Source organism: Leptonotus elevatus, chromosome 3, assembly GCF_054856555.1.
Source record: "Leptonotus elevatus isolate MCC_2025b chromosome 3, RoL_Lele_1.0, whole genome shotgun sequence".
In the NCBI taxonomy this organism is placed as follows: domain Eukaryota; kingdom Metazoa; phylum Chordata; class Actinopteri; order Syngnathiformes; family Syngnathidae; genus Leptonotus; species Leptonotus elevatus.
Genome location: NC_141241.1, coordinates 5,422,042 through 5,444,158, shown reverse-complemented (window position 1 = coordinate 5,444,158; position 22,117 = coordinate 5,422,042). Strand labels below are relative to the sequence as shown.

At 37.9% G+C, this 22,117-nt stretch overlaps 2 protein-coding genes across 5 annotated transcripts in view; both read right to left on the bottom strand.

Annotated features, from left to right (window-relative positions):
- Positions 1–985: 985 nt before the first annotated feature.
- arl6 (ARF like GTPase 6) lies at positions 986–7,010 on the bottom strand. 2 transcript variants are annotated; one of them, XM_086072320.1, is made up of 9 exons: positions 6,858–7,010; positions 4,833–4,980; positions 4,646–4,707; positions 4,508–4,576; positions 4,335–4,429; positions 4,079–4,208; positions 2,807–2,862; positions 2,625–2,678; positions 986–2,556 (listed from the first exon to the last, which is right to left on the bottom strand). In XM_086072320.1, exons 2-8 carry the CDS (start codon positions 4,950–4,952, stop codon positions 2,653–2,655), a joined length of 558 nt encoding a protein of 185 aa, XP_085928446.1. In that variant the 5' UTR covers positions 4,953–4,980; positions 6,858–7,010; the 3' UTR covers positions 986–2,556; positions 2,625–2,652. The 2 variants fall into 2 exon arrangements, with proteins under 2 accessions (XP_085928446.1, XP_085928445.1); XM_086072319.1 differs by having other exon boundaries at positions 986–2,678.
- Positions 7,011–7,753: 743 nt separating this feature from the next.
- Positions 7,754–22,117, bottom strand: part of LOC147176729 (ephrin type-A receptor 6-like) — a 52,963-nt gene continuing 38,599 nt past the window's right edge. Inside the window, exons 9-21 of one of the 3 annotated variants that reach the window (XM_086071961.1) lie at positions 17,262–17,386; positions 16,873–17,035; positions 15,984–16,089; positions 15,075–15,145; positions 14,009–14,134; positions 13,349–13,534; positions 11,919–11,980; positions 11,610–11,825; positions 11,367–11,534; positions 11,108–11,301; positions 10,089–10,193; positions 9,797–9,946; positions 7,754–8,484 (exon numbers count right to left, since the gene is read on the bottom strand). In XM_086071961.1, coding sequence (XP_085928087.1) covers positions 8,370–8,484; positions 9,797–9,946; positions 10,089–10,193; positions 11,108–11,301; positions 11,367–11,534; positions 11,610–11,825; positions 11,919–11,980; positions 13,349–13,534; positions 14,009–14,134; positions 15,075–15,145; positions 15,984–16,089; positions 16,873–17,035; positions 17,262–17,386 — 1,787 coding nt within the window. In that variant the 3' untranslated portion in view covers positions 7,754–8,369. The remainder of the gene's footprint in view (positions 8,485–9,796; positions 9,947–10,088; positions 10,194–11,107; positions 11,302–11,366; positions 11,535–11,609; positions 11,826–11,918; positions 11,981–13,348; positions 13,535–14,008; positions 14,135–15,074; positions 15,146–15,983; positions 16,090–16,872; positions 17,036–17,261; positions 17,387–22,117) is intronic. The other 2 variants (XM_086071963.1, XM_086071962.1) reach the window with 2 other exon arrangements.

Genomic DNA, 22,117 nt, shown 5'->3' with positions numbered 1-22,117 from the left:
AAAGTTTGTGGGAAAAACTGCTCTGGATTGTGCAGATATACATAAAGTGGTTGCTAAATTGAACCTAATCTTCGCATACTTGATCAAACGAAAATAAACCCCTTCCTTTTCATGGAGTGGAGATTGAAGGTTAACACCTACGCAATTCTAGATTGTATAAAAGCACCACGTGTGCCTCTTAAATTCAGGATGTAGTGTTCGAAAGTCCATCAATTAGGTGGACCTGCTAATGGCGTCCTGCGTGTAATGTACGATAGTCGTGTCAAAGCTGACAGGCTCCCAATTAGGTTGACTCCTGGAGAGCAGCGGGGAGAGATATCTCATGACACATCTGACTTTCTTCCTGGCAAACACACACACACACACACACACACACACACACACACACACACACACACACACACACACACACACACACACACACACACACACACACACACACACACACACACACACACACACACACACACACACACACACAGAGAGACACACACACACAGACACACCGACGGGTGCCCGCTCAGCAGACGCATACAAACTGGAGCCATATTGCTGCTCAGAAGCCTAATTGAAAGATAGGACGCGACACTTTAGCACACGCAGTGCCCCCTGCTGGCAAAGTACAGGAACGGTTTCAGTACCTGGGACAGAGGCACACGTTATCGCGACAAAGCTCGACGCAGCATGAAGATTGTCTACCAATATAGGCAAACGGGAAAAAAAAACTGGCTACTTGTATACTGTATCAAAATACCAACAACATATCCGCACAGACTTAATTTAGAATTAAAATGATAGAGCTCTTGGAACTATTTTGAAGAGAGAGCCCGCTGGCTGGACCTTTAATGAGCAGCTGTTGCTGGCAGGGCTGTCGGATGGACGAGCGAGCAAGAGCTCGGAGACAAGACATGCACACATACATTACCTATTTAATGAGACACGGGAAGAGACCACCGTGCAAAATCTTCCAAAACCCAAAAAGAAAAACACTTTTTTTTTTTTATTGTTTGAAAACATTTACACTGAAATAAAATACATACAGCTTCTTAAGATGATACAGTACATACTTAAGATCATTAAGAGATGATCTTATATTATCCTAACATTGTACTTAGATGCTTATTTACATATAAAATCTATTTTACAAACAATTTGCTGTCTATGAATCCTCTAAGTGTTGGACAGAACTTCGCATTGCACTCAGTCATATACAGATGCCATTTGAGGACATTGAGAATTCAGCTGAAAGCTACACAAACTGCACCATCAACCACGATTGATGTGAAGTATTTTACCCTTAACACAGCAACTCTGCGTGCTGTCTTGTGTTCAATAACAAACCAAACTGGATAATCAAGCTTGGATAATTGATGACAACATTCAGGAGTCAAACAACCCTCAGTTTAAAACACATTTTAAAAACCGGACTTGACCTGTTTTTAACCACACATGTGAAGGTTAACTTGGACTGTGCCATTGAGATAAGGCAAAAATTAAAAACGGATAAAGCCTACTTGTGAACAACATAACTAGTGGGCTTTGAAATTAGTGACGGCTTCTAAAAGCAGAACATAAAAAGGAAGCATTAGAAATCTGAAAAGAAAGCTGCACAAGTATTAGCTGCAGTGAATGATGGAATGATGGCTTTACCACATGCATGATGGATCCCTGTCCGGCCCGCTAACTAAAACTGATATCACTTTTATCAGTGAATCAAATCTACAGTGTCAGAAAAACCTTCTCTTTCCTTTCTCTGCAGAACTTTTTTTTTTAAACTGCTTATTGTCCGCTACTTACTGTTTAAAAAAAGACATTCATAATTGAATGATGGCAAGTGTACATCTCTTAAATAACCATCAAGTGTATAGAAAACATATGAAAATAGACGCAAACTTTAAAAGACTTGGTAAACGAGTAGATGACAATGCTTTTGGAAGTTTCAGTGACTGCCAGGCTGATATCATTACACAATCCAGAAGATAACAAAAAAAATTAAAATAAAAGGAAGGAGAGAAATAAATCAAACCTTGATAGTACAAATAATGGATTTCTTTCATATATAAATAATTATGATATATGTAAGACTAGTGTACGAATAAATTGGCACAATTTGTTACATTGCTGGTTCATTCTTGTTATAATTTCGTGTCTCTGAATAAGTGAAATATTTGGCTATTCCATAATAAGATTCTGTATTGTCAAAGTATTAAATTCTTGTGTAAATTTTATTTTTCTCATTGTGATTTCATTTGTTCTAAAAAATATATATATATTTTTTTCTAACATGATGAATAATTGTGATAATAATATTGATTAAAAAAAATAATCATGATTTTTTTTATATATATATCTATAATAACACACATATACCAAAAATAAAATAATATAATAAACTTCAATACAGGTGTGCGTAAATGATAACTTGCACACACTTAGCATCTACAGAAGTCAAGTGAAATTAAAAGAAAAACAAATCCAAAAGAGCAACATTACATTTGTAAAATAATATTTTTTCCCGAAATGATAACGTCTTATCATTCTTGGACTTTGTCATCTCTGGAATTGGAGAATGAAAACATGCGCTCAGAAGTAAATGACAGATGTCGACAAAATGTCTTTGGTACCTCCGCCTGCGAAAGATGCTTCACACCCTCATGTTCTCATCGATTTGATTTGATCTGAAAACAGCATTCAAAATGTAAAACCAATCAGATAAATACTAATTTAGATTTAGAGAAAATACATCATCTTTATTTTAAAATACTATGTACTAATTTTGGACACATACAGCAACTCATTTATTTACCTTGTAACCATTCCACACCCTCCTGTAAACCATCTCCTTTCAGCGCATCAGTAGCACTGAAAACAAACACAAATATTCATGTTATAGCTGATGTTAACATATTTGATGTCCGTTATTGAAAAAACAAGTTACAAGTAGCAGCTCAATGTTAAGACCACAAATGTCAGTTACAAATATGAAAAGGCTTATTCATGTGACTGCAAGAGGACGCTACAATGTTGCGCTAGCGCTTTAAAATAAAAGGTCTTGACTCCACACGTGTAAATATAACATTTACGTTTAGTTATCAAGAAGTAATGCTGAGAAATTAAGTTCACTAATTTTTTATTATTGAAGCATAGCCCGGAATGTTACAAAATTGTGGTGCTGTCACTAACGAATATTTTTAAAACATATTATCCTATTGATTATTCCATCAAATAATTGAGTAATTGCCCCCAATACCCCTCCCTAATTATTATATATTTTTTTTGTAATCCATGAAGGTTGGATGTAAACTGAATTGATAATTTACTATCTCCCATACATATGCATTATTATACACCAACAGAATTAGCCAATGCTAAACGGTTAGCAATCGCGATTAGCATTAGCCCGCTAGCACCTCAAACGTACTACCATTTAGTTCACACATATATCATTATTATCTATATTACACATGTAACAGGGTCTTAAAAGTCACTTACAGACGATGCTTCAGCATTATTCCATGAGTAAACAAACCTATGCTAAACGGTTAACAAATGCATTAGCGCGCTAGCGGTTACCACTTATGGTAAACAAATACTAACCATTTAGTTCACACATACATCATCATTATCTACATTAAACATGACATAATGTCGTTTCAGTCACTTACAGAAGATGTGTCTACATTATTATTTTGAGTAAACGCGGGTACAGCTAGCTGTTAGCTACATGAGGTCAATAACTTCCTGGTCATGTCTTCTTCTGGTCATGTTTAGTACACGACTGCCCTCTACTGGTTAAATGATGAACATCTAAAACCGAGCGGTAGATTACATTTTGGAATAATTATAGCCCAAGTGCTTTTCAGGACGTTCAGAACATCCTTTCCTGCGTTTTGGGGAAGCTTAATGTGCTGTATTGTCTTTAATAAAAACCCCACCAAGCCTATGTCAGTGAGCGTAGTAGTGTATTTTGCCGTCGTGGTTCAATTTCCAACTCGAACAAGAGGATCGACGCATGTCCACAAACACCGCCAACAAGATTTTACAGCAGATTGCAGTGCAACTGCAACTGTAGTCCTACCAGATGTGCCACGGTTTGTCCTTGATATTGTCCAAGCACAGCAGCTGTGAGACTTTCACTGAAGACAGGGCATCTCGCACATCCATCTTGTTAGCCAAGAAGAGGATGGGAATTCGCTTGTGTTTAATGTCTATTGCGAGACAGGCAGGGAGGTTGTGAGATGGAGGGAAGCAACAAATATAATCTAACAGTACCACACACACACACACACACACACACACTATGGAAAACATTAAACACACGCATAAAAACTTACCAGGATGATTTAATAACGTGTCCAATTCTTCTTTGGCCACAACCATCCTGAGCTTATCCGCACTATCAATGACAAATATGACAGCCTGGCCCTCCCTGAACGACACATTTTGAGCCATATTATAATAAACATCAACAGGATAACAGCGATGTTTTACAACGTGACCAACTGACTTGTAGTAGTGCTCCCACAGATTTCTGTATCTGCCTTGGCCTGACATGTCAAACACTGTGAAGGAAAGACTACACAAAGACAGGCATTCAATAATGAATACGCAGCAATCGAGCTACTTTGTTATGACGCAAACCGACCTGGATGTCTTGAACTTCTCGATGCTGAAACCGATGGTTGGGACGATGTCTTGTGCCTGAGCCTGCGAGTTAAATACGTCAAATGTTATCGAACCTGGGCATTGACGTTGGAATGTGTACGTCCGACTGAACTATATTCTTCAAAACTTAGCCCCCCCCCCCCAACCCCCTCAACAGGTGGACTTACATTGGACGGCTTGAGTTTGTTGATGATGGTGGTTTTGCCGCTGTTGTCGAGGCCGAGGCAGAGCACGTTCACCTCTTTCTTGAAGCCCAGCCATCCTGCCAACTTGTCAAACAGCCCCATTGGCAGCAACCATCCACTGTTGCCCCCTCTACAACAAAGGACAATGACGTGCGAATGCGGAGAGAACTGTTTACTGTACATTTATAAAAAAATATATAGATCATTTTGTCCTACATTTAATCATAGGGGCTAGATTATTTCATTAGCCAGGAGAGTTAGGATTTTGTGCAGAACCAATTATTTATTTCGCCAGCTTGTGATCGTGACTTTTGCTTTCTATTTGCTAGTGGGGAAGTTGCACCACAACGTGATAATAAAAGGTGCGAATTGATCCTATGATCGACTGTTAGACCATCGTAAAATATTTTTATTGATTACAATTCCTAAGCTTCTGAGAAGATGCAGTCTTTCAGGCGGGTGTCCATCTGCGTCCCCCAGATTCTAAAAACACTCCACCTGCTATTCCTGAATAAAGGGTGCGATATACAGTGCCATTAAAAAGTATTTTACCATTCTAAATTATTAGTATTTTGCATAGTTTCTCCAATTTAATGTTTAAGATCACCAAACAAATGTAAAGACAAATATAACCCAAGTAAACATACAGTAGAAGGCAGTCAATGGTGATTTTCTTTATTAACTCATTCACTGCCATTGACTGCTATAGACGTCAAAAAATAATTTTAACTATTTCTATTAGTGCAATATTTTTTTCCCAGTTTTGTTAACAAGAGTATGAAAACCTAGGGGGGAAATTATTGTACTTTTAGAACAGATATAACATTTGTGATTAATCGCGAGTTAACTACTGAAGTCATGTGATTAATTACAATTAAAAAATGTAATCGTCTGACGACCTAATTTTTAATAATCTATTTTTTTTTTTAATAATCTTTTTTCAAAAAAAGAAAATACTTAAAAATTAGGTTGTCGGGCGATAATTTTTTTTAATTGTAATTAATCACATGACCTCAATAGTTAACTCACAATTAATCACACATTTTATATCTGTTCTAAATGTACAATAAAAACGTTTTTCTAGGTTTTCATACACTTGCTAACATAAGTGGATTTTTCTTTTTAACTAATTGAAATAGTTCAAATGAATTTTTGACGTCTAAAGCCGTCAATGGCAGTGAATGAGTTAAGGGAGAAAAAAATATTCCCACTGCACCTAATAATTTGCTACTTATTACAATGAGTCTTTCACATTTACTCTCATATTATTTTTGGCCAAGTGAATTAAGTCGAAGATGCCCAAGATAGTCCAATTCTGCTATGATGTATCAACAATTAACAAAGAAAGTTCATGGCACTTCTTAAAATAATTCAATCAGATTTCTTTGATGCGTTAAGAACAACGTGGCAATGACGTGATGATTGGTCTCAGTCCTCAATGACAGCATTTCGACGGCGACTATTTTTAAATACGTCAAAAGATCGCAACTGAAGTTGCATGCTGGTCATAACTGCTCAACGTCGTCCCACTTTTAAGATGATAAACTACAAGAAAATCTGCCTTCTTAAATGCTCATTTATGCAACTGGCGTGTTACATAACGCGCGCAGATACTGCCGGCTGCAGCCTCATCGGCAACATGTAATGTTTTATTAGCTCGTTAGCCGCTAACTCCGACTAAAGAGATTGTAGCGTAATTAACAGTCACGGTCCTATTTAGTTAATCTTCTCTGCTCTTGTCACCATACAGGTTAGCCCCAAGCTAACCCCTTGACATTAGCGCCAATTCTAAGCTTCGGATCAGATGATTTATATGAGCACGGGAGCTATGTAAAGCAACGTCTAAATGTGCACCCCATGAGCTCCAACACTTTCAAAAATCCTCCTCGAAATATGCAAACGATGCCACATAAACGACTAACGTCAGAGCTAGCTGCGCTAACGTTAGTTAGCATGCAACTTGTAACTCTCACACAGGCGCTTTTGTTTATACGTGCTGGATATTACCTTTGATTAAACGTGGTGTTCTTGACGCCAATGTGCACAGAACCGCAGTCTGGGCTAATCTATTCCATCACCAGCGTGTCTTGTCCATTGTTTTCATTCATTTCTCGTGCACATTTCCATGGTGCCCAGGAGACGCTCTTTACTTGTGCTGCATTCAGGTGAATCGGGATTTTTTTGTACCAAGTCAGTATACCGCTAACAGAACGCCCATACGTGACAAAATCGTTTTGTGCTTTGTCTTCGTAAATACATGTCTATAAGTCTTTCATGAATTTTGATGTACGTCTGTGTTTTATTCAGTGCTGTAGTTTCTAATTCACACCGTGTTGCTGGTGACAACTGAGCTCGACTCAAAGGTACTGTTAAGCCTGAAGCCCAAAGTTACTACAACCATTAAAGTAGCTGTCAGTAAACCCTCAACGTCATACTCATCGATAAAATCGATACGATCACGTTGTCAGTAAAACCAAGATACGATAAGAAAAACACATTTTAGGAATGGAAATTATCTTCAATGCACTAAAATACACTTAAGACGACCCCCCCCCCCCCCCACACACACACACACACACTTATAAAGGTTATAGCAAATTTTTAGGTTTGTCCTGAACTTTTAACCCAAAGCCAAATATGACATGTTCACTTTTTGTGAGCAAGTGATAGTACATTGCAACCAAAACGTCATTTAAATGCTCACGCCGAAAGTGTCGTTGATGCCCCACATAAGCACCTCATTGACAAACTCACCTGACAATTCTTCATGTCCAGAAAACGTGTCAGTCTCTTGGGAGACAGTCAAGAGGAAACAATTGTGCTGGCGCTTGTGTGTTGCGTCCATGGATACCTTTGTCGCCGTGTGTGTGTGTGTTTGAAGTCGCACAAATAAGAACAACGCATTAAAATAGAGTTGTTTATTAAGGAAGAAAAACATACACCTTTCACGTGACTTTCATTACAAGACACACCGCAATACTGTGAGGATAGAACATATTTCTATAAAATCTTTTGACATTCAGTCGTCTTCAGTTCAAAAAGAGGATTGTGGTAACCATATTGACAATTCGTATTTCTGGTGAAATATTTAATAAACTTGTTATTAAAACGTCCTAGTGTGGCATACATTACCTAATGTTCTCTCCACATTATCTCTGGTCTTGAGGTATCCAATTAAGAGACCATTCGAAGTCATTGAAAACCATTGGATTGTCACTTGGAAAGAGCGGAGGCATTGACTGGCACTTGAATCAACACTGGAGGAAAATACTGTTAAGTCTTCAATTCAAATGAATTCTAATATGAATGAGATCACATTTAGCCAGAACTGACTGAGGTTCGTTGTTGTCGAGTGGCCGCGTTGACAATGGTCCGTGACTCCATGACCGCGTGACGTGGTGTGTCATTGTCAAGCTCCGGATTGCTCTCATCAGCAGTGGTTGACACGTACGAAAACCCAGCAGTCTGGTGTGCAATTCATCAAATGTTATGCACACAGTCTGGCTTTATGTGATGGCCTCACACTTGAAAGCCACTATGTTGGATGTGGTGAAATTGCAGGCGCAGAGACTGTATGCTGCTTATGATTCTCCTCTGGTGGCCGATCAAACAGATCCCGATTCGCCGGATGTCACTGGGGAGAAAAGCACAAAAAGAATAATTCGGAAGACAGTACAACTCATAGAAAGGGAAAGTTAACTAAAAATATACTTTATGTATTGATATGTTTTTTGTGCCCCCCCCCCCCCCCCCCCCCACAAGTCTGAACACGGCATTCTGATTAATATTGTGTTTGTGGAATACAAATTAAGCAGCAAAATCCATCCATCTCAGGGGGCGGCCATTTTGCCACTTAGCCTCCTGTCAACTGAAAGTGACATTAGAGTTGCTCAGGGCTTAGAAAACGACCAATCACGGCTTATCTGTTTTCTGACTTTGGTCATGTGACATTCGCAAGCTGAGTTGTGTTTGGTCAATACCTGAGCCTTGAGCAACGTTGATGCCAGTTTCAGTCGACAGCAAGGGGCAAAATGGCTGCCCCCTGAGATGGACAGAAACGGGTGATTTTGCTGCTTTATTCAAAGAGAATGTTTGGGTTAGCTTCCCTTTGAGCAAAGGTGGCAAGAAAAAAAACTTGCCACAGTTTGGTTTTAGCCCCTGGTGCTAGCTAGCGAGCTCCCTGGGTGCTTGTTTACCTGTGTTAACATTGTGAAAATTTTTTACTGTTTCAATTTATATCTTAACCGTTTTGATTTTAGTTAGAGTTGTGTAATAATAAGACAACAATTAAATTCAAATGTTATTCGATGTATAGTGCCTTTGTTCTCTTCTCTGGGAAAGAAATGTCTAATAAGGTTTCTGTTCTTATCTAAAGGAGTATATGTTTGGAAGTGCAAGCAAAGTTTCTGTCCATAAATTATCCGGTCCAGGAGGTGCCGGGACCAATTATTTTCCTACATCTGGAGTGGACTAAGATACGAGCTGAAGATTTATTATCTGTTTTTGTATTTCACTCTTCCCACAAGGACAGGAGACAGGAGGGGGAGACTATTTTCTGTAAACACTGTTTTGGTATAAGTTGGGATGAGCCCAGAAGGAGGGCACATTTGGCGACCACTTCTGATTCAGTAAGGGTCCTAAATGACTTTAGAAATTTCTAAATAAAATCTCTTGCAAGAAAGCCTCTCCACTTGATCTCAACTTTGAGTTTTATTTCAACACGCAAGAAAACAGAGAACGTTTTCTATCACCTGCTAGGGAGCTAGCTAGCTAGCTAGCTAGCTATCACAAAGTGCTAAAGCCAAACTGCCTTTGAGAGACATGATTTTGTCAGCTCAGAATACAGCATAAACATTGGAAGAAAAACGGAGTAAATAGCACTCCTGTAGTAATACAATTTAAAAAAGTAAATTCAGAGAGTGAAGAAAATCCTACAATTCACTCACTCTGCGCTCATTGTTGAAATGGAATCCAGCGTTGTATATCCTGCTGCGATGAAATTGTTCTTGTATTGGCTCATTTTGATAGAATCAAGCCAGTCTCCGATAGAGATGAAGAGAGGGTAGTCGGGCATGCCATCAGGTGAATCAGGGAAACTGAGAGAACATAATAGAAAATGTTCAGAAGCACATCCTTTTGGTAGAGTAATTCCCCCACTTTTTTTCCCCCAACTTAAATATCACCTTATTTTGTATGAAAAAAAAAGCCAGGTAGAAATGTTGACTATACTGTACTTACTCTGATAATAATGCCTTTCTCTTTTCACCATTACATTCCACTTGCATTGGAGCCATGTGGTGCAGTGACCAAGCAGATACAGCAGATGGCGCTGCACCTACAGGGCTGGAGTGGAACAGTATGGCCTGCATGTCATCCTCGTTCACGCAATCAAGTCACATGGACATGTTTTTATGTAGATCTGGTCTCTCATCGGAATAGTTTTTGATTTTACCCGCCATTTTTAAATTTAGTCTCAGTTTTAGTCCAATTTCAATCACGCTTGTTAGTTTTTATCATAGTTAGTCAACATCATCAATTTATTCAATTTTTAGTCTACTATAAATCTAGCATTTTAGTCCAAGAAAACATAATTGTTTTTGTCTAGTTTTAGTCAACAAAAACTCAACGTTTTAGTCAGGACGATCATTTTACCCATGTATAAAAAAAAAAAATCAGCAGATTATGTTAAACATTTCGGATATAAAACTATTTCACATAAAATTTTCTATCATCATTTTGATGAAAAACAACTTGACACACAATTACAGTATATAAATAAGTGGCTATTATGGCTTCATGCTTAGAGCTAGTAAGTTAGCTAACATTAGTTAGCGGTCGGATTAACATTGTTATTGGAACGTTATAGCTGTTGGATTAATGTTACGTTATTAACTAGAATTTACTTTTTTTCTAACCTTTCATGTGTTTTTGCATGTTGCACTCGACACTCGCTAGCTGCAGATTTGAAAGGGGGTGTGTCACTGTGTGTCACATGACAGTGTCAGAGTGACAGATTAGCAGAAACAAAATTTTACAAAATCATGTAATTTTAAATCTTGTTTTTTTTCATGAACTAAAATGTCCATGTGTGCGTTGACAAAATTATTATTATTTTTTTTACATTAACGAAATGAACACTAAATCGGAATGCTATTATCTACGTTAGCTACCTTCATAAAAGCACATATTGGATCTCATAATATTGCGAGTGTACGTGATTGTATGTTGCTGTTCAACTTGCTCCAGCTGATACGTACTTATGTGACTCGTTCACCAGCGTGAGGAGCCCACTGGGGTTGATGATGAGTTTATCCAGGAAACAAAGCACATTGTTGAATCGCGGACGCTGACTCGGCTCCTTTTGCCAGCAGTGCAACATCAGCTGGTGCAGCGTGACGGGGCAGTCCATTGGAGCGGGCAATCGGTATCCCTCCTCCATTGATAAAATGACCTGAGGACATTGGAAAGAGAATGATTCTCTGCCTAAGGTGTGCTGTGTTAATCTCATGTTCTTACATCTTGATTGGACATCTCCCAATAAGGCCTCTCGCCATATGACATCACCTCCCACATGACAATGCCAAAACTCCAAACGTCACTGACGGAGGAGAACTTTCCATAAGCGATTGCCTCTGGCGCTGTCCAGCGTATTGGTATCTTTCCTCCCTGATGATAAAAGTAAGACTGAATAATCGTTTGAGGATGCAGAACTTAAGCAGAGTTAGATAACCTGCAGGTAACGTTAACCAAAACACTCACGTTGACTGTGGCAGTGTATGTTGCCTCTGTGTCTTCTTCCATGACTCTGGACATGCCAAAGTCGGACACCTTGCACACCAAGTTCTCATCGACCAGAATGTTGCGAGCCGCTAGGTCCCTGTGAACGTAACCCATGTCGGAGAGGTAGGCCATGCCCACTGCCACGCCACGCATCATTCCGACCAGCTGGAGCACCGTGAATTGACCATCACGTGCCTGGAGAGGAATATAAAAAGGTTCGTCGGTATTGTAAATAAGTAAGTAGGAAGAATGTGTCAAAAGATTTAATAGGTGATTATATATTCAAACCCGAAGGAAAGAGTCAAGCGCTCCATTTGCCATGTACTCCACCACTATCATCACAGGCCTGCCTGAGGAAACACGCAAGGTATGAAAGGCGAGGTAAGTTTGAATTTGAAAACATTTCTATCCAGACATTTAATAGTGCTTCTTAACCTTGTTGGCGGTACTGAACCCCACCAGTTTCCTAGGCGTATTCACCGCAAATTCAAAATGTCATTTATTTTTTATTTTTTTGCCATATGTGGCCTTTTAGCCCCCCCTCCTGTGGCACCCAGTGGATCTAAAAAAAAGTTAGTAGAAATTCTTTTTTTAAAACATTATTTTTTATTGATGATTAAGGATTTATATATAAAACATGCATAATTAAATATTTAAAAAATGCCAGTTCAAATGTTGTCAGAAAAATGAGACAAATGGTAGGTGAAAAAGTCTTAAAAAATTAAAAGTGACCTAAAAATGACTATAAAGTGTCCAAAAAGGATGAGGAAAAACAGAAAATTACCATAAAATGTCCATCCAATTGCCAAAAATGTTAGAAAATTTAATAATAATAAAAAAACATTCTAAAAGTAACCATAAAATGTCCAAAAACAAGAGAAGGCAGAAAATTACCACAAAATATAGTGAAATTATTTGTGAAAAAGGCATGTAAGAAAACATTTTAAAAGTAACTATAAAATATCCAGAAACAAAAGAAGAAATCTCCCAAATTACCATAAAATGACCACAAAATTGCCCAAAAAAATCTGTCAGAAAATGGATAGAAAAAAAGATAAGACATACAATTTTATAATATGTTTATAAAATTGCCAAATATGATAGAAATTTGACAGAAACGCAAAACAGTGTAAAAATGTATGAAAAACAAAGTCTTACCAAATAAATAAATAAATACATACATACATTTTTTTTTAAATCAAAAAAATGGAAGATGAAAGGTACGTACGTATTGGATGCTGCATATTTCTCTGTTATGGTGCAGCTCTAATTAGCTCGTTGGTCCTCAGTACATGAGACTAACACTAACACTGTTTCCTTCAGCACAATGTTCAAACGTTTTTGCGGCTGCAGACAGATTCGTTTCGGTTATTTATTTGGCCCGGAAATGGCTCTTTTGACAGTAAAGGTTGCTGACCCCTGCTATAGGGTTTACGGGTGAACAAAATAAACAGGGAGAGTAGCCTTTTCATCCAATCTGGCTCTCTTCACCAAGTGTTGTGTTCTTGTATTCCCCACCTCCACGCATCTGTTTTAGTTTTGCTAGATACAGTAACAAGTTGTGCAGAACTAGAGTTGCTCAGCTTGGCATTGCAAATCACGCAGTTAGGACGCTCAAGTCCTAACTTGACCTCTGCCGAACCCCTGGGGTTCGATCGAACCCAGGTTAAGAACCACTGCTGTAAAATGTTCCCACACACAAACAGAAGCAGGCTTACTTTTGGTGACCACCCCCTCTAGTCTGATGATGTTGGGGCTGTCAAACTGTCCCATGATTGACGCTTCACGTAAAAAGTCTCGCCTCTGATGCTCCATGTAGCCGCCTTTCAGGGTTTTTATTGCCACAGCGATGTCCAGCCTTCCAGGTATGCGCAAACGACCGCTGCAGACCTCGCCAAATTCCCCTGGCGGAGAAGTTTCATGAATATGAATACCGTTGCATGCGGTCATGCACTGTATACCTGATGGTTAAACCCAAGAGTGTGAGGCAGACAGAAAGTTTATTCGTTTAAAGTGTGTTAATGGTGGTATATTCACAAATGTGGATCCTGCAATGTTACTGTCGGTTGATTTATTCATTTCCAATTTGTTAGAAAAAAAACAAGCTGTAGTTGGCAAACCCTTCACAGCAGATGGCGCTATGTTCACAAAAAAAAAAAGAATCAAAATCCTCTGCTCTGATATTGACCGGAATTAGTATAATTTCTCTTTTAAATATATCTTATCACGTAGGTGGTGAAAAGAAAAATGTCTTCCATCTTTGCAGGATTTTGTGTGCAAAATACTTCAGGTCGACAAGGGTCGCTTTATACGCAGTACTATAAAGTATATGATTATACAGAACTTGACACCTGTCTGTCCACAATATTTACATTCACCTGTGCCAATCACCCTGTCGATGCATATAGACGAGGGGTCTATCTCTTTAGCAAATTCCTCCACGGCCTGAGTGGGGTCTTCATACGTGTCAGGATCCACGTAGGTCTTTATCCCGGAGAATGGAACTGGCCGGAGAAGAAACGCGACACGTCAAAATTGACACGACATGCAATTTAACATAAACAAAAACAACATGATCAATTGAAAACGTCAAACTGTGTCAGTGCTTAAAATACTTATTTTTTTAAGGGAAAAAAAACAAAACACATTTTACAATACTCCATTTGATCTCACCCATCTGAGTTATCTATTGTGAAGCCAGACAAGTTCCTGTTCTACTTTAATTGAAGGCTCTGCCAAGAAAACGTTGTTTATCTAAGCGAACCTTTGTGATTTATTTGTCTTGTTGATATTGAGAAATGTTTCTGTTATCGTCAAGAAGTGCAGAGAATAGCATTCGGAAAAATGCTTCTGAGGAATGCAAAAAGAGAACAATAGAGCTGCCGAGCTCAAGCAACAGCAGAGGACGGAATCCCTGCAGCAGCGAGCAGCGCACACGCTGCTCTGTATCGAAACTTTTTCTGTAGACTTCAGATATCTTACAGCAGCAGCGTCCGTTCAAACTAAAAGGATTTGCGGGCTCCTAACCTCAATTCCAGTTTAGACTTGGCTCTGCGTCTCCAGGGTGACGACACTCAGCACTATAACAGAAGCTTTTTATTTTTTATTTTGGTTGAATCCCCTACAGTACACAGAATAATAAAATCGAAGCCCAATTACCAAGGTATCAAATAATCAATGAAATATTATATTAATCTTTTTCTGCAAAAAATAGGATGTTACACCCTTTTTCATGTGCAATTCCTGACGCCACATTATACAAGAAATGTATTTGTCAGCACAAGTTTAAGAACATATGTAGGAGGTGCGTAGGACAAAACTTACAAAATTACTGAAGCCAAGGGAAAATCAAGTGCATCAAAAAAAAATTGAACAAAAAAGCTAAGCTAGCGAAACAAAATAAATAAATAAAAACAACATAAAATAAAACAGATTATTAATTACCATGCCCACTACGGAATCGCGTCCTCCTCTTTTCCTGTGACTTCATCCTGGCTTTGATATACCCCTGACACCTGTGAGAGTCAACACATTCATTACAAAATACAACAACAAACCAGCCCTTCTCAAATAAAAGGGCGTGCTAGAATAAGTAAGTAATAAGTGTAATTGAACATCCACTACAGTAGGTGGCAGCGGCGCGCTCGTTGTCAGGTACTGCGCTGGGAGTATTACCTCTCTGCGGAGGTGTACTTACAACAATTTTACAGACAAATTAATCTATTAATAATCTTGAGGGTGGGGGGGTATCTCTAAATATTTTCAAAAATAATTGACAAGCACTGCGATAAATGTATAGCGAGTCATTTCTGCCTTTCAAAAGAATTACAATGTTATGTAGGCTATAACCAAATCAAGTCATGTTTGTTCAATATTAAAAAAAAAAAAATCCCCAAAATAATGCATTTCTTTTAGTTGTTTATTATTATTATTATTGTAATAAGTGAAACACGTTGTAAATTCCTACATTTGCAGAGAGTTATGTTCAAGAAAACTGTCAACTCAGATTACACTTCAAACAGCTAAAGTTTATTGACTGTTTCTTGGTCATTTTTCATTGTTTACTATGAACTGCTGCTAATGACAAAACTCTGCGAACCACAGGCTCACTAATAACACGAATCTGAGCTAACCAGAGGGAGCTAATGGAATGGATCAAATGGCTGGTTGGTGCATTACATGCTGAGTAATTAAGCAGAAAATTTGTTCAGTCATTTGGAAAATAAGAGCGCCTGCTTGGTGGTAAAAGAGAGTCCATTAGGAGACTTCTGGTTGTGATGCAACACAGCGTGTGCATGTGTGTGTGTGTGTCACGTGTGCGTACGTGCAGGTAAGATGCACAAAGTGCCTCACCGGCCAGTTATGAGGAGGAAGAGTGTGAGGATGACCAAAAGTGAGAAGCCGCCAACCGATGCAGTGACAACAACCAAAACTTGACCCTGATCAGCGACATCAGGATCTGAATAAGAGGAAGAAAAAAGTTGCTATGAACGACGAGCTAAGCGATTGAACCATAATGGTTGTTTTTATGTTTGTGTTCACGTTATGATTCCATAACATTTCAGTTACCTTAGTTAGTCACATGATTGGGACAAGTATTAGGAATTTATACGGTACAGTTGTAAATCACAAATGCCCAAAATAAAAAAAATAAAAAAATAAATAAATAAGCAATCAAATAACAAATAAATAAATAAGCAATCAAAAAAAAATATATAAATAAATAAAAATATATAAATAAGCAATCAAATAAATAAATAAATAACAAAATAAAATAAAATAATAAGCAATCAAAAAATAATAATAATAATAAAAAAGATAAATAAGCAATTAAATAAATAAACAAACAAACAAACAATCAAACAAATAAATAAATAAATAAATAAATGTGTCAATTAAAAGTGCCCGAACTATTTTGGTGCAGCTCTTGTTTTGGATCTCACGTTGCAGGTTTACATAATTGTGTCGAGCGTGGGAGTGTTTCATTGTATGGAAATGTTCAGAGAATATCCTGAAGGAAGATTTGCACCACTGGACAGTTTTGCTTTAGAATCAGGAGGGCATTATATAGGCATGAAAACAATTTTTAAGTATAGCTGCCCAGCTTGAATTGAGCTTCTAGTTTATAATAATTCAAAAGCAATGGATCATGCATGAAGAAGCACTGATGAGTTTCACTGATCCATACAAAGAGAATGGCCGTAAATTGTCATTAGTGACTTAAAATGGTTGTTGATCACACCTTCGGCTGCAGTAGAGAACTCAAAGTTGGAGCTGTATGCGGTGTAGCCGGCGGTTGTTCGAGCGCGCACATGGAAGACGTAGACAGCGGAGGGTCTCAGCCCTGTTACCACCACACTCGGATTCTTTGTCCGTGTTGACGAGTAGCTCAACTGCTCTTGTTCCTAAAAAAAAAAAAAAGGAAAAAAAAAGACGAGGAAACATATGGATGTACATACGTCACATATCAAGGTTTCGATGTACGGTCTGCATTGCAAATGCAAAATAAACTATCCAGCAACTGGCCAACACTTACTTATGCATGTTATATTGTTTCACTTGAGGCCAACTTATTGAATTGACTTAACGCATTTACGGAGTTTTAGAGGGTAAAACAGAATATTGACTCACCTTCTCGTAGTATTTTACTTCATAGTCTATAATGTCTAAGGGTGGATGTTCCTCTTCTGTCCAGGAGAGGGCGATGCTGTTATCAGAGGACCAGTCCTTCTTGATGACGCCCACCAGAGCAGGACCTGAGGACACATGTGACCACGGAGATGACATGAGATGATGTGTACCCATCTCTACATGGACGATGTAGCATGATGTGGAATTATTTGGAATCGCTGAATGATATTGAATGACATAGAATGATACAATCGTCTGCAATTGAGCCGAATATGTTGAAATTTGGTCAATATGCATGGAAACTGGAGATGAATATTTAAATATTTAGAAGCTAAATGTGAATATTTTTGAATGGGAATAATAAATAAGATGGCTTGAATGATCTGAACACGCTGAAGTTGGAGTGGTTTGAATCGGTCGAGTAATGTTGAGGGAGGAGGGAATAATATGTCCTAATAGAGGATTTTTTTTGTGGTGAAAAATGTGGAATTTTTTATATGTGCAAAATTAGAGCATGTTGAAAATCAATCCAAAGGTGAATTGAATGAGCTGAATAATTTTAATTTCAAATGGCCACAATGTGAATCTGTTTTATTGAATGTCTTACTGAGAGTGAATAAGGAATTCATTGTGGGTATTTTAAAGTGAAAATGGTGAATTTTTGGTCAATGGAAATTTTGTCATGTTGAAAATTGTTCCCAATGTGAATTGAAGATGTAAGCATGTCATGTTAAATGCACCATTGGGAATCAAAGGTGAACAACCTTTGGGGAAAATTGGGCATAATTGGGAGTAAATGATGAATTTCTGGATGAAAAATGATGAATTTTGGAAAATTGTGAAGATTTGGGATGAGACAAATAATAGCCCCCATGGTGTGAATCTTTCGAATATATTGACATTGTAATGATGTAAATCAGTTGAATTCTGTGGAAGTAGATGCATGTCAAAATAGTGGGAGGAATAAAAAAATAGGAATAATATACTGTATGTTCCTTCAGCCTTCACATCATTAAAAATCATTGCTTTGAGTGAAAATATATGTAAATATTAACTCATTCACTGCCATTGACGGCTATAGACGTAAAAAAATCATTTGAACTATTTCTATTAGTTTAACTTTTTTTTTTTTTTTTACTTTTGTTAACAAGAGTATGAAAACCTATATATTTTTTATTGTACATTTAGAACAGATATAACATTTGTGATTAACTAGTGAACTCATGCGATTAATTATGATTACAAATTTTAATCGCCTGACGCCCCAAATTTTGAATAATGTTTTCTTTTCTTTTTTTTATTCATTCACTGCCATTGACGGCTATAAACGTCAAATTCATTCAAAACATTTTGCCCACTTTTGTTAACAAGAGTATGAAAACCTAGATTTTTTTTATTGTACATTTAGAACATATTTAAATGAATTTATGGCAGTGAATGAGTTAATATATCCCATTTTGATGTATGTGAACGTTAAGTGCATATGCAGTAGTCAATACTGACAAAAAGTACAAAGAACACATCTAAAGCAGGAAAATTGACTGTAGTCTGCAAACATGTCCTAAGAAACCCACATCAGATATTATTCATTGATTGAAGTGGAATTTAAAGTGTTTCAGAGGTGCTTTCAGAACATCATTTCTGAAGCATCTTCAGACATCATGAGTAAAAAGTTTTCATGAATCAAAAAAAAACACACACACACACACACACACACACACACACACACACACACACACACACACACACACACACACACACAAAACAGTGCCGCTGGCACATACATATCGCAAACCCTCAGTCGCTATCCGAAAAATACAAATGGGATGACTTGGAGGATTCATCGGTGTTACATAATAATAGCCTACAATTTAAAGATTGATACATTGTCTGCTGTAGCCATGTTAAAATTCGCTAAGCACATCACGACTGTCGCCAACCTTAACTTTTTGTGTTGATTTTTTTTTTTAACTAAGCTGCCAGAAGAGATGCAAAAAAAAAATGTCTACGAGAGAACCAAATATTTACCATCAATTATTCATAAAACCCTCACTAAATACAAGCAAACGAAAAGATCCAAGTGCAGCCTTGCCACGCAAGCTGTTCAGGAGTTTATTACTTGAATACGAATTCAGGCCTGGAGTGACATCTCTAAACAGTCATCATCATCTGCAGACGGAGATGACCGAGAAGATGCAAAAGGCCCAAAGCCAGAAATCAGCACTTTGAGAGAGGTGATGCATCACAGTAAGTCGCAGGCAGTGGGGTGCAGGCGCTACTTCACATCTTGTCCTGAAACGGAGATTTTCCAGCAGCAAGTCAACCCGACACGACGCTTCACAGTTCAGCAGCTCCACCGCCGCAGCTATTTTTAAAGCAAAATCGAGCACTGAATGTAGAAGTTTGATGCTGACTGCTGCAAAACTGCCGTCCAAGGTGGAAAAATATGTTAGTGTAAGGTTTGCCCTGTATCGACTTTCTACAGGAGAAATTAGGACTATTCAGTAGGCTACTTGTGACAAATACAGATTTTTTTATATTTAGAATTACTCAGTAAATAGAAACACTGCAAAAAGAATGGTAGAAAAAAAAGAAGTAAAATTATTACTTAAAATAAGCAAAATTATCTGCCAACAGAACAAATTTTACCTAAATTTATCTGTAAGATTTTTAAAAAATAAGAAAAATAATACTAGGCCCATATCTTGAAAATTCTATTTTTAGACTAAAACCAAGTAATATTGACTTTTTTTCAAACTGTAATATATAGAACTATTTTCTTAAAATATATACATAATATTTATTTTGCCAACTTAGCCCGACAGTCAAGCAGGGAGTTAAAGGTCCCGTAATTATTGCCTTTTGTATTGCCAGGAATGGAACCCACAACCTTCCAGCCTGAGGGTAGACACTCTACCACTAGACCACTGAGCTGACCACTGGAAAAAGGAAATATGAGCTTAGTAAATATAACAAAACCCTCATAAACTGATTTTCCCAACAAAAATATATAATAAAGAGCTATGTTGCTGTACTTTTAAGAAAATTCAACTTATGAAACCCCAGTTCAGAGCCTTTGATGTTGATTAGTCATTTTAAAATATGGAAACAGTTTGTTTTAAGCCTCACAGTACTTAAAACTCGATATCAAGACTGCTTAATCAAATAAAAATAATTAAGTAATACATATCTTAAAATAAGCACAATGATCTTGTCTGACAATCTGATTTTAAGTTAAAAAAATAACTTGTAAGAGCAAAACAAGCAAATTTAGGTTCAATTTAAGAAATCATATCTTGAATTGAAACTCAATTCAATTCATGCCAAAATGGGTCATTTACTGAAAGCAAACCAGTTGTTTTCCATTACGCATCGCAAAGGCCTGATTATACACACATTTGCTGATGTCTGGTATTCTTGGTAACACACACCTCTCCTGTCGCGGAGGGAGGTGGTAACGGAGACGCGCAGTATCTCAGTCCAGTCGAGTGCTGCAGTTATTAATGGCTCGCTCAACACTATAAATACACAAGTGCAAAAAAAAATAAAAAATAACGGACCAAAAAAACTATTATCTAGTTATTTTGCTAATGTGGGTGACGTGAAATTAAATTCATGCCGTATAGTTTCCTCGTCACTCCACACATTTGAATGCACCATAAATCACATCCAAAAGTGTGTGTTCAGAGCATTTTCAGATGAAAACAAATGCACGCTGCCTTACGCATAATCAGACAATATCATTTATTTACATTTAACTCATATTTGGACTACTTTACACAGAAAAAGACTGAGTCAAACTCTCTCTTTTTTTTCCCATCCTGAGGGAAATAGCTGCTCACGCTACAACCCTAAACGATCCTTTATTTCAATCAGATGCCAATTAGAACCGACCTCACTTTTGTTGTCGAGCACGACGCTGCGCAGGATGCATGTGATCGCGTCCTGCGAACACGATGCGCAACTGTAGCTGGATGCTGAGGCCAGCCTGAAGCTGGCAGGAAATTATTTTCCATATCGTTTTCACATCAGCGTCCGCCCGTTTGCAAGGTCACGGGGGGGGAAAGGGTGAGAGGCAACTCGCACCTCGGACCACCAATGGGCAATTTGTGAGCGAAACGCCAGCACAGAACATGCAAACAAACATATCATCATAATTAAGCTTATCAGCACGAAACACATTCTCGTTTTTTCTGTCAATATTATCTCAAACAGAATACCAATTACCACTACACAAGTAAATACAACACACAGCATTTTACAAAGACGCGAGATCAGATTTAAAATCCTCTCAGCAGGTGCATCACCCATCATGGTTATGCTAAAATAAGCCACTGCAGTGATTTTCAGCGTGTCTGGGTAAATAAAAACGCATCGCTCACACGGCTTGGTGGAGAAGAATCTCTGCCAAAATCCACATTTCTCATCGCAGGGAACTGTTATGAATGTATCACCGTGCATACATATCACCGCATTTTGAAATGCGGGGCTTTTTTCGCTCTGAGGGGGTTAGGTATGATAGTTAGCTGCAAAATCATTTCCATTTAACTTTACAGAGAAGAGAGCCTATGGACATTGTGAAAGTTCTCATCATTTCTCAGTGACTGATTAAAATGGTTACATTTGATAAAATTCTGATATATATATATATATATATATAGCATCCTGGAACTTTTACAGTTATGCACTGTGCACTGCGCTGCACCCCCGACACATAGTAGACTCGCAAAAAGCATGTCTAAGTTGCGGCGCAGGTGGTGCAATGCAGTTTTGGTGGGGGGTCAATGAGTGGAGCCAACAGTTGAAAACAAACACTGGGGAAAAGAGCCTTTTTGCCCTGTTTTTTATTCTTTGCT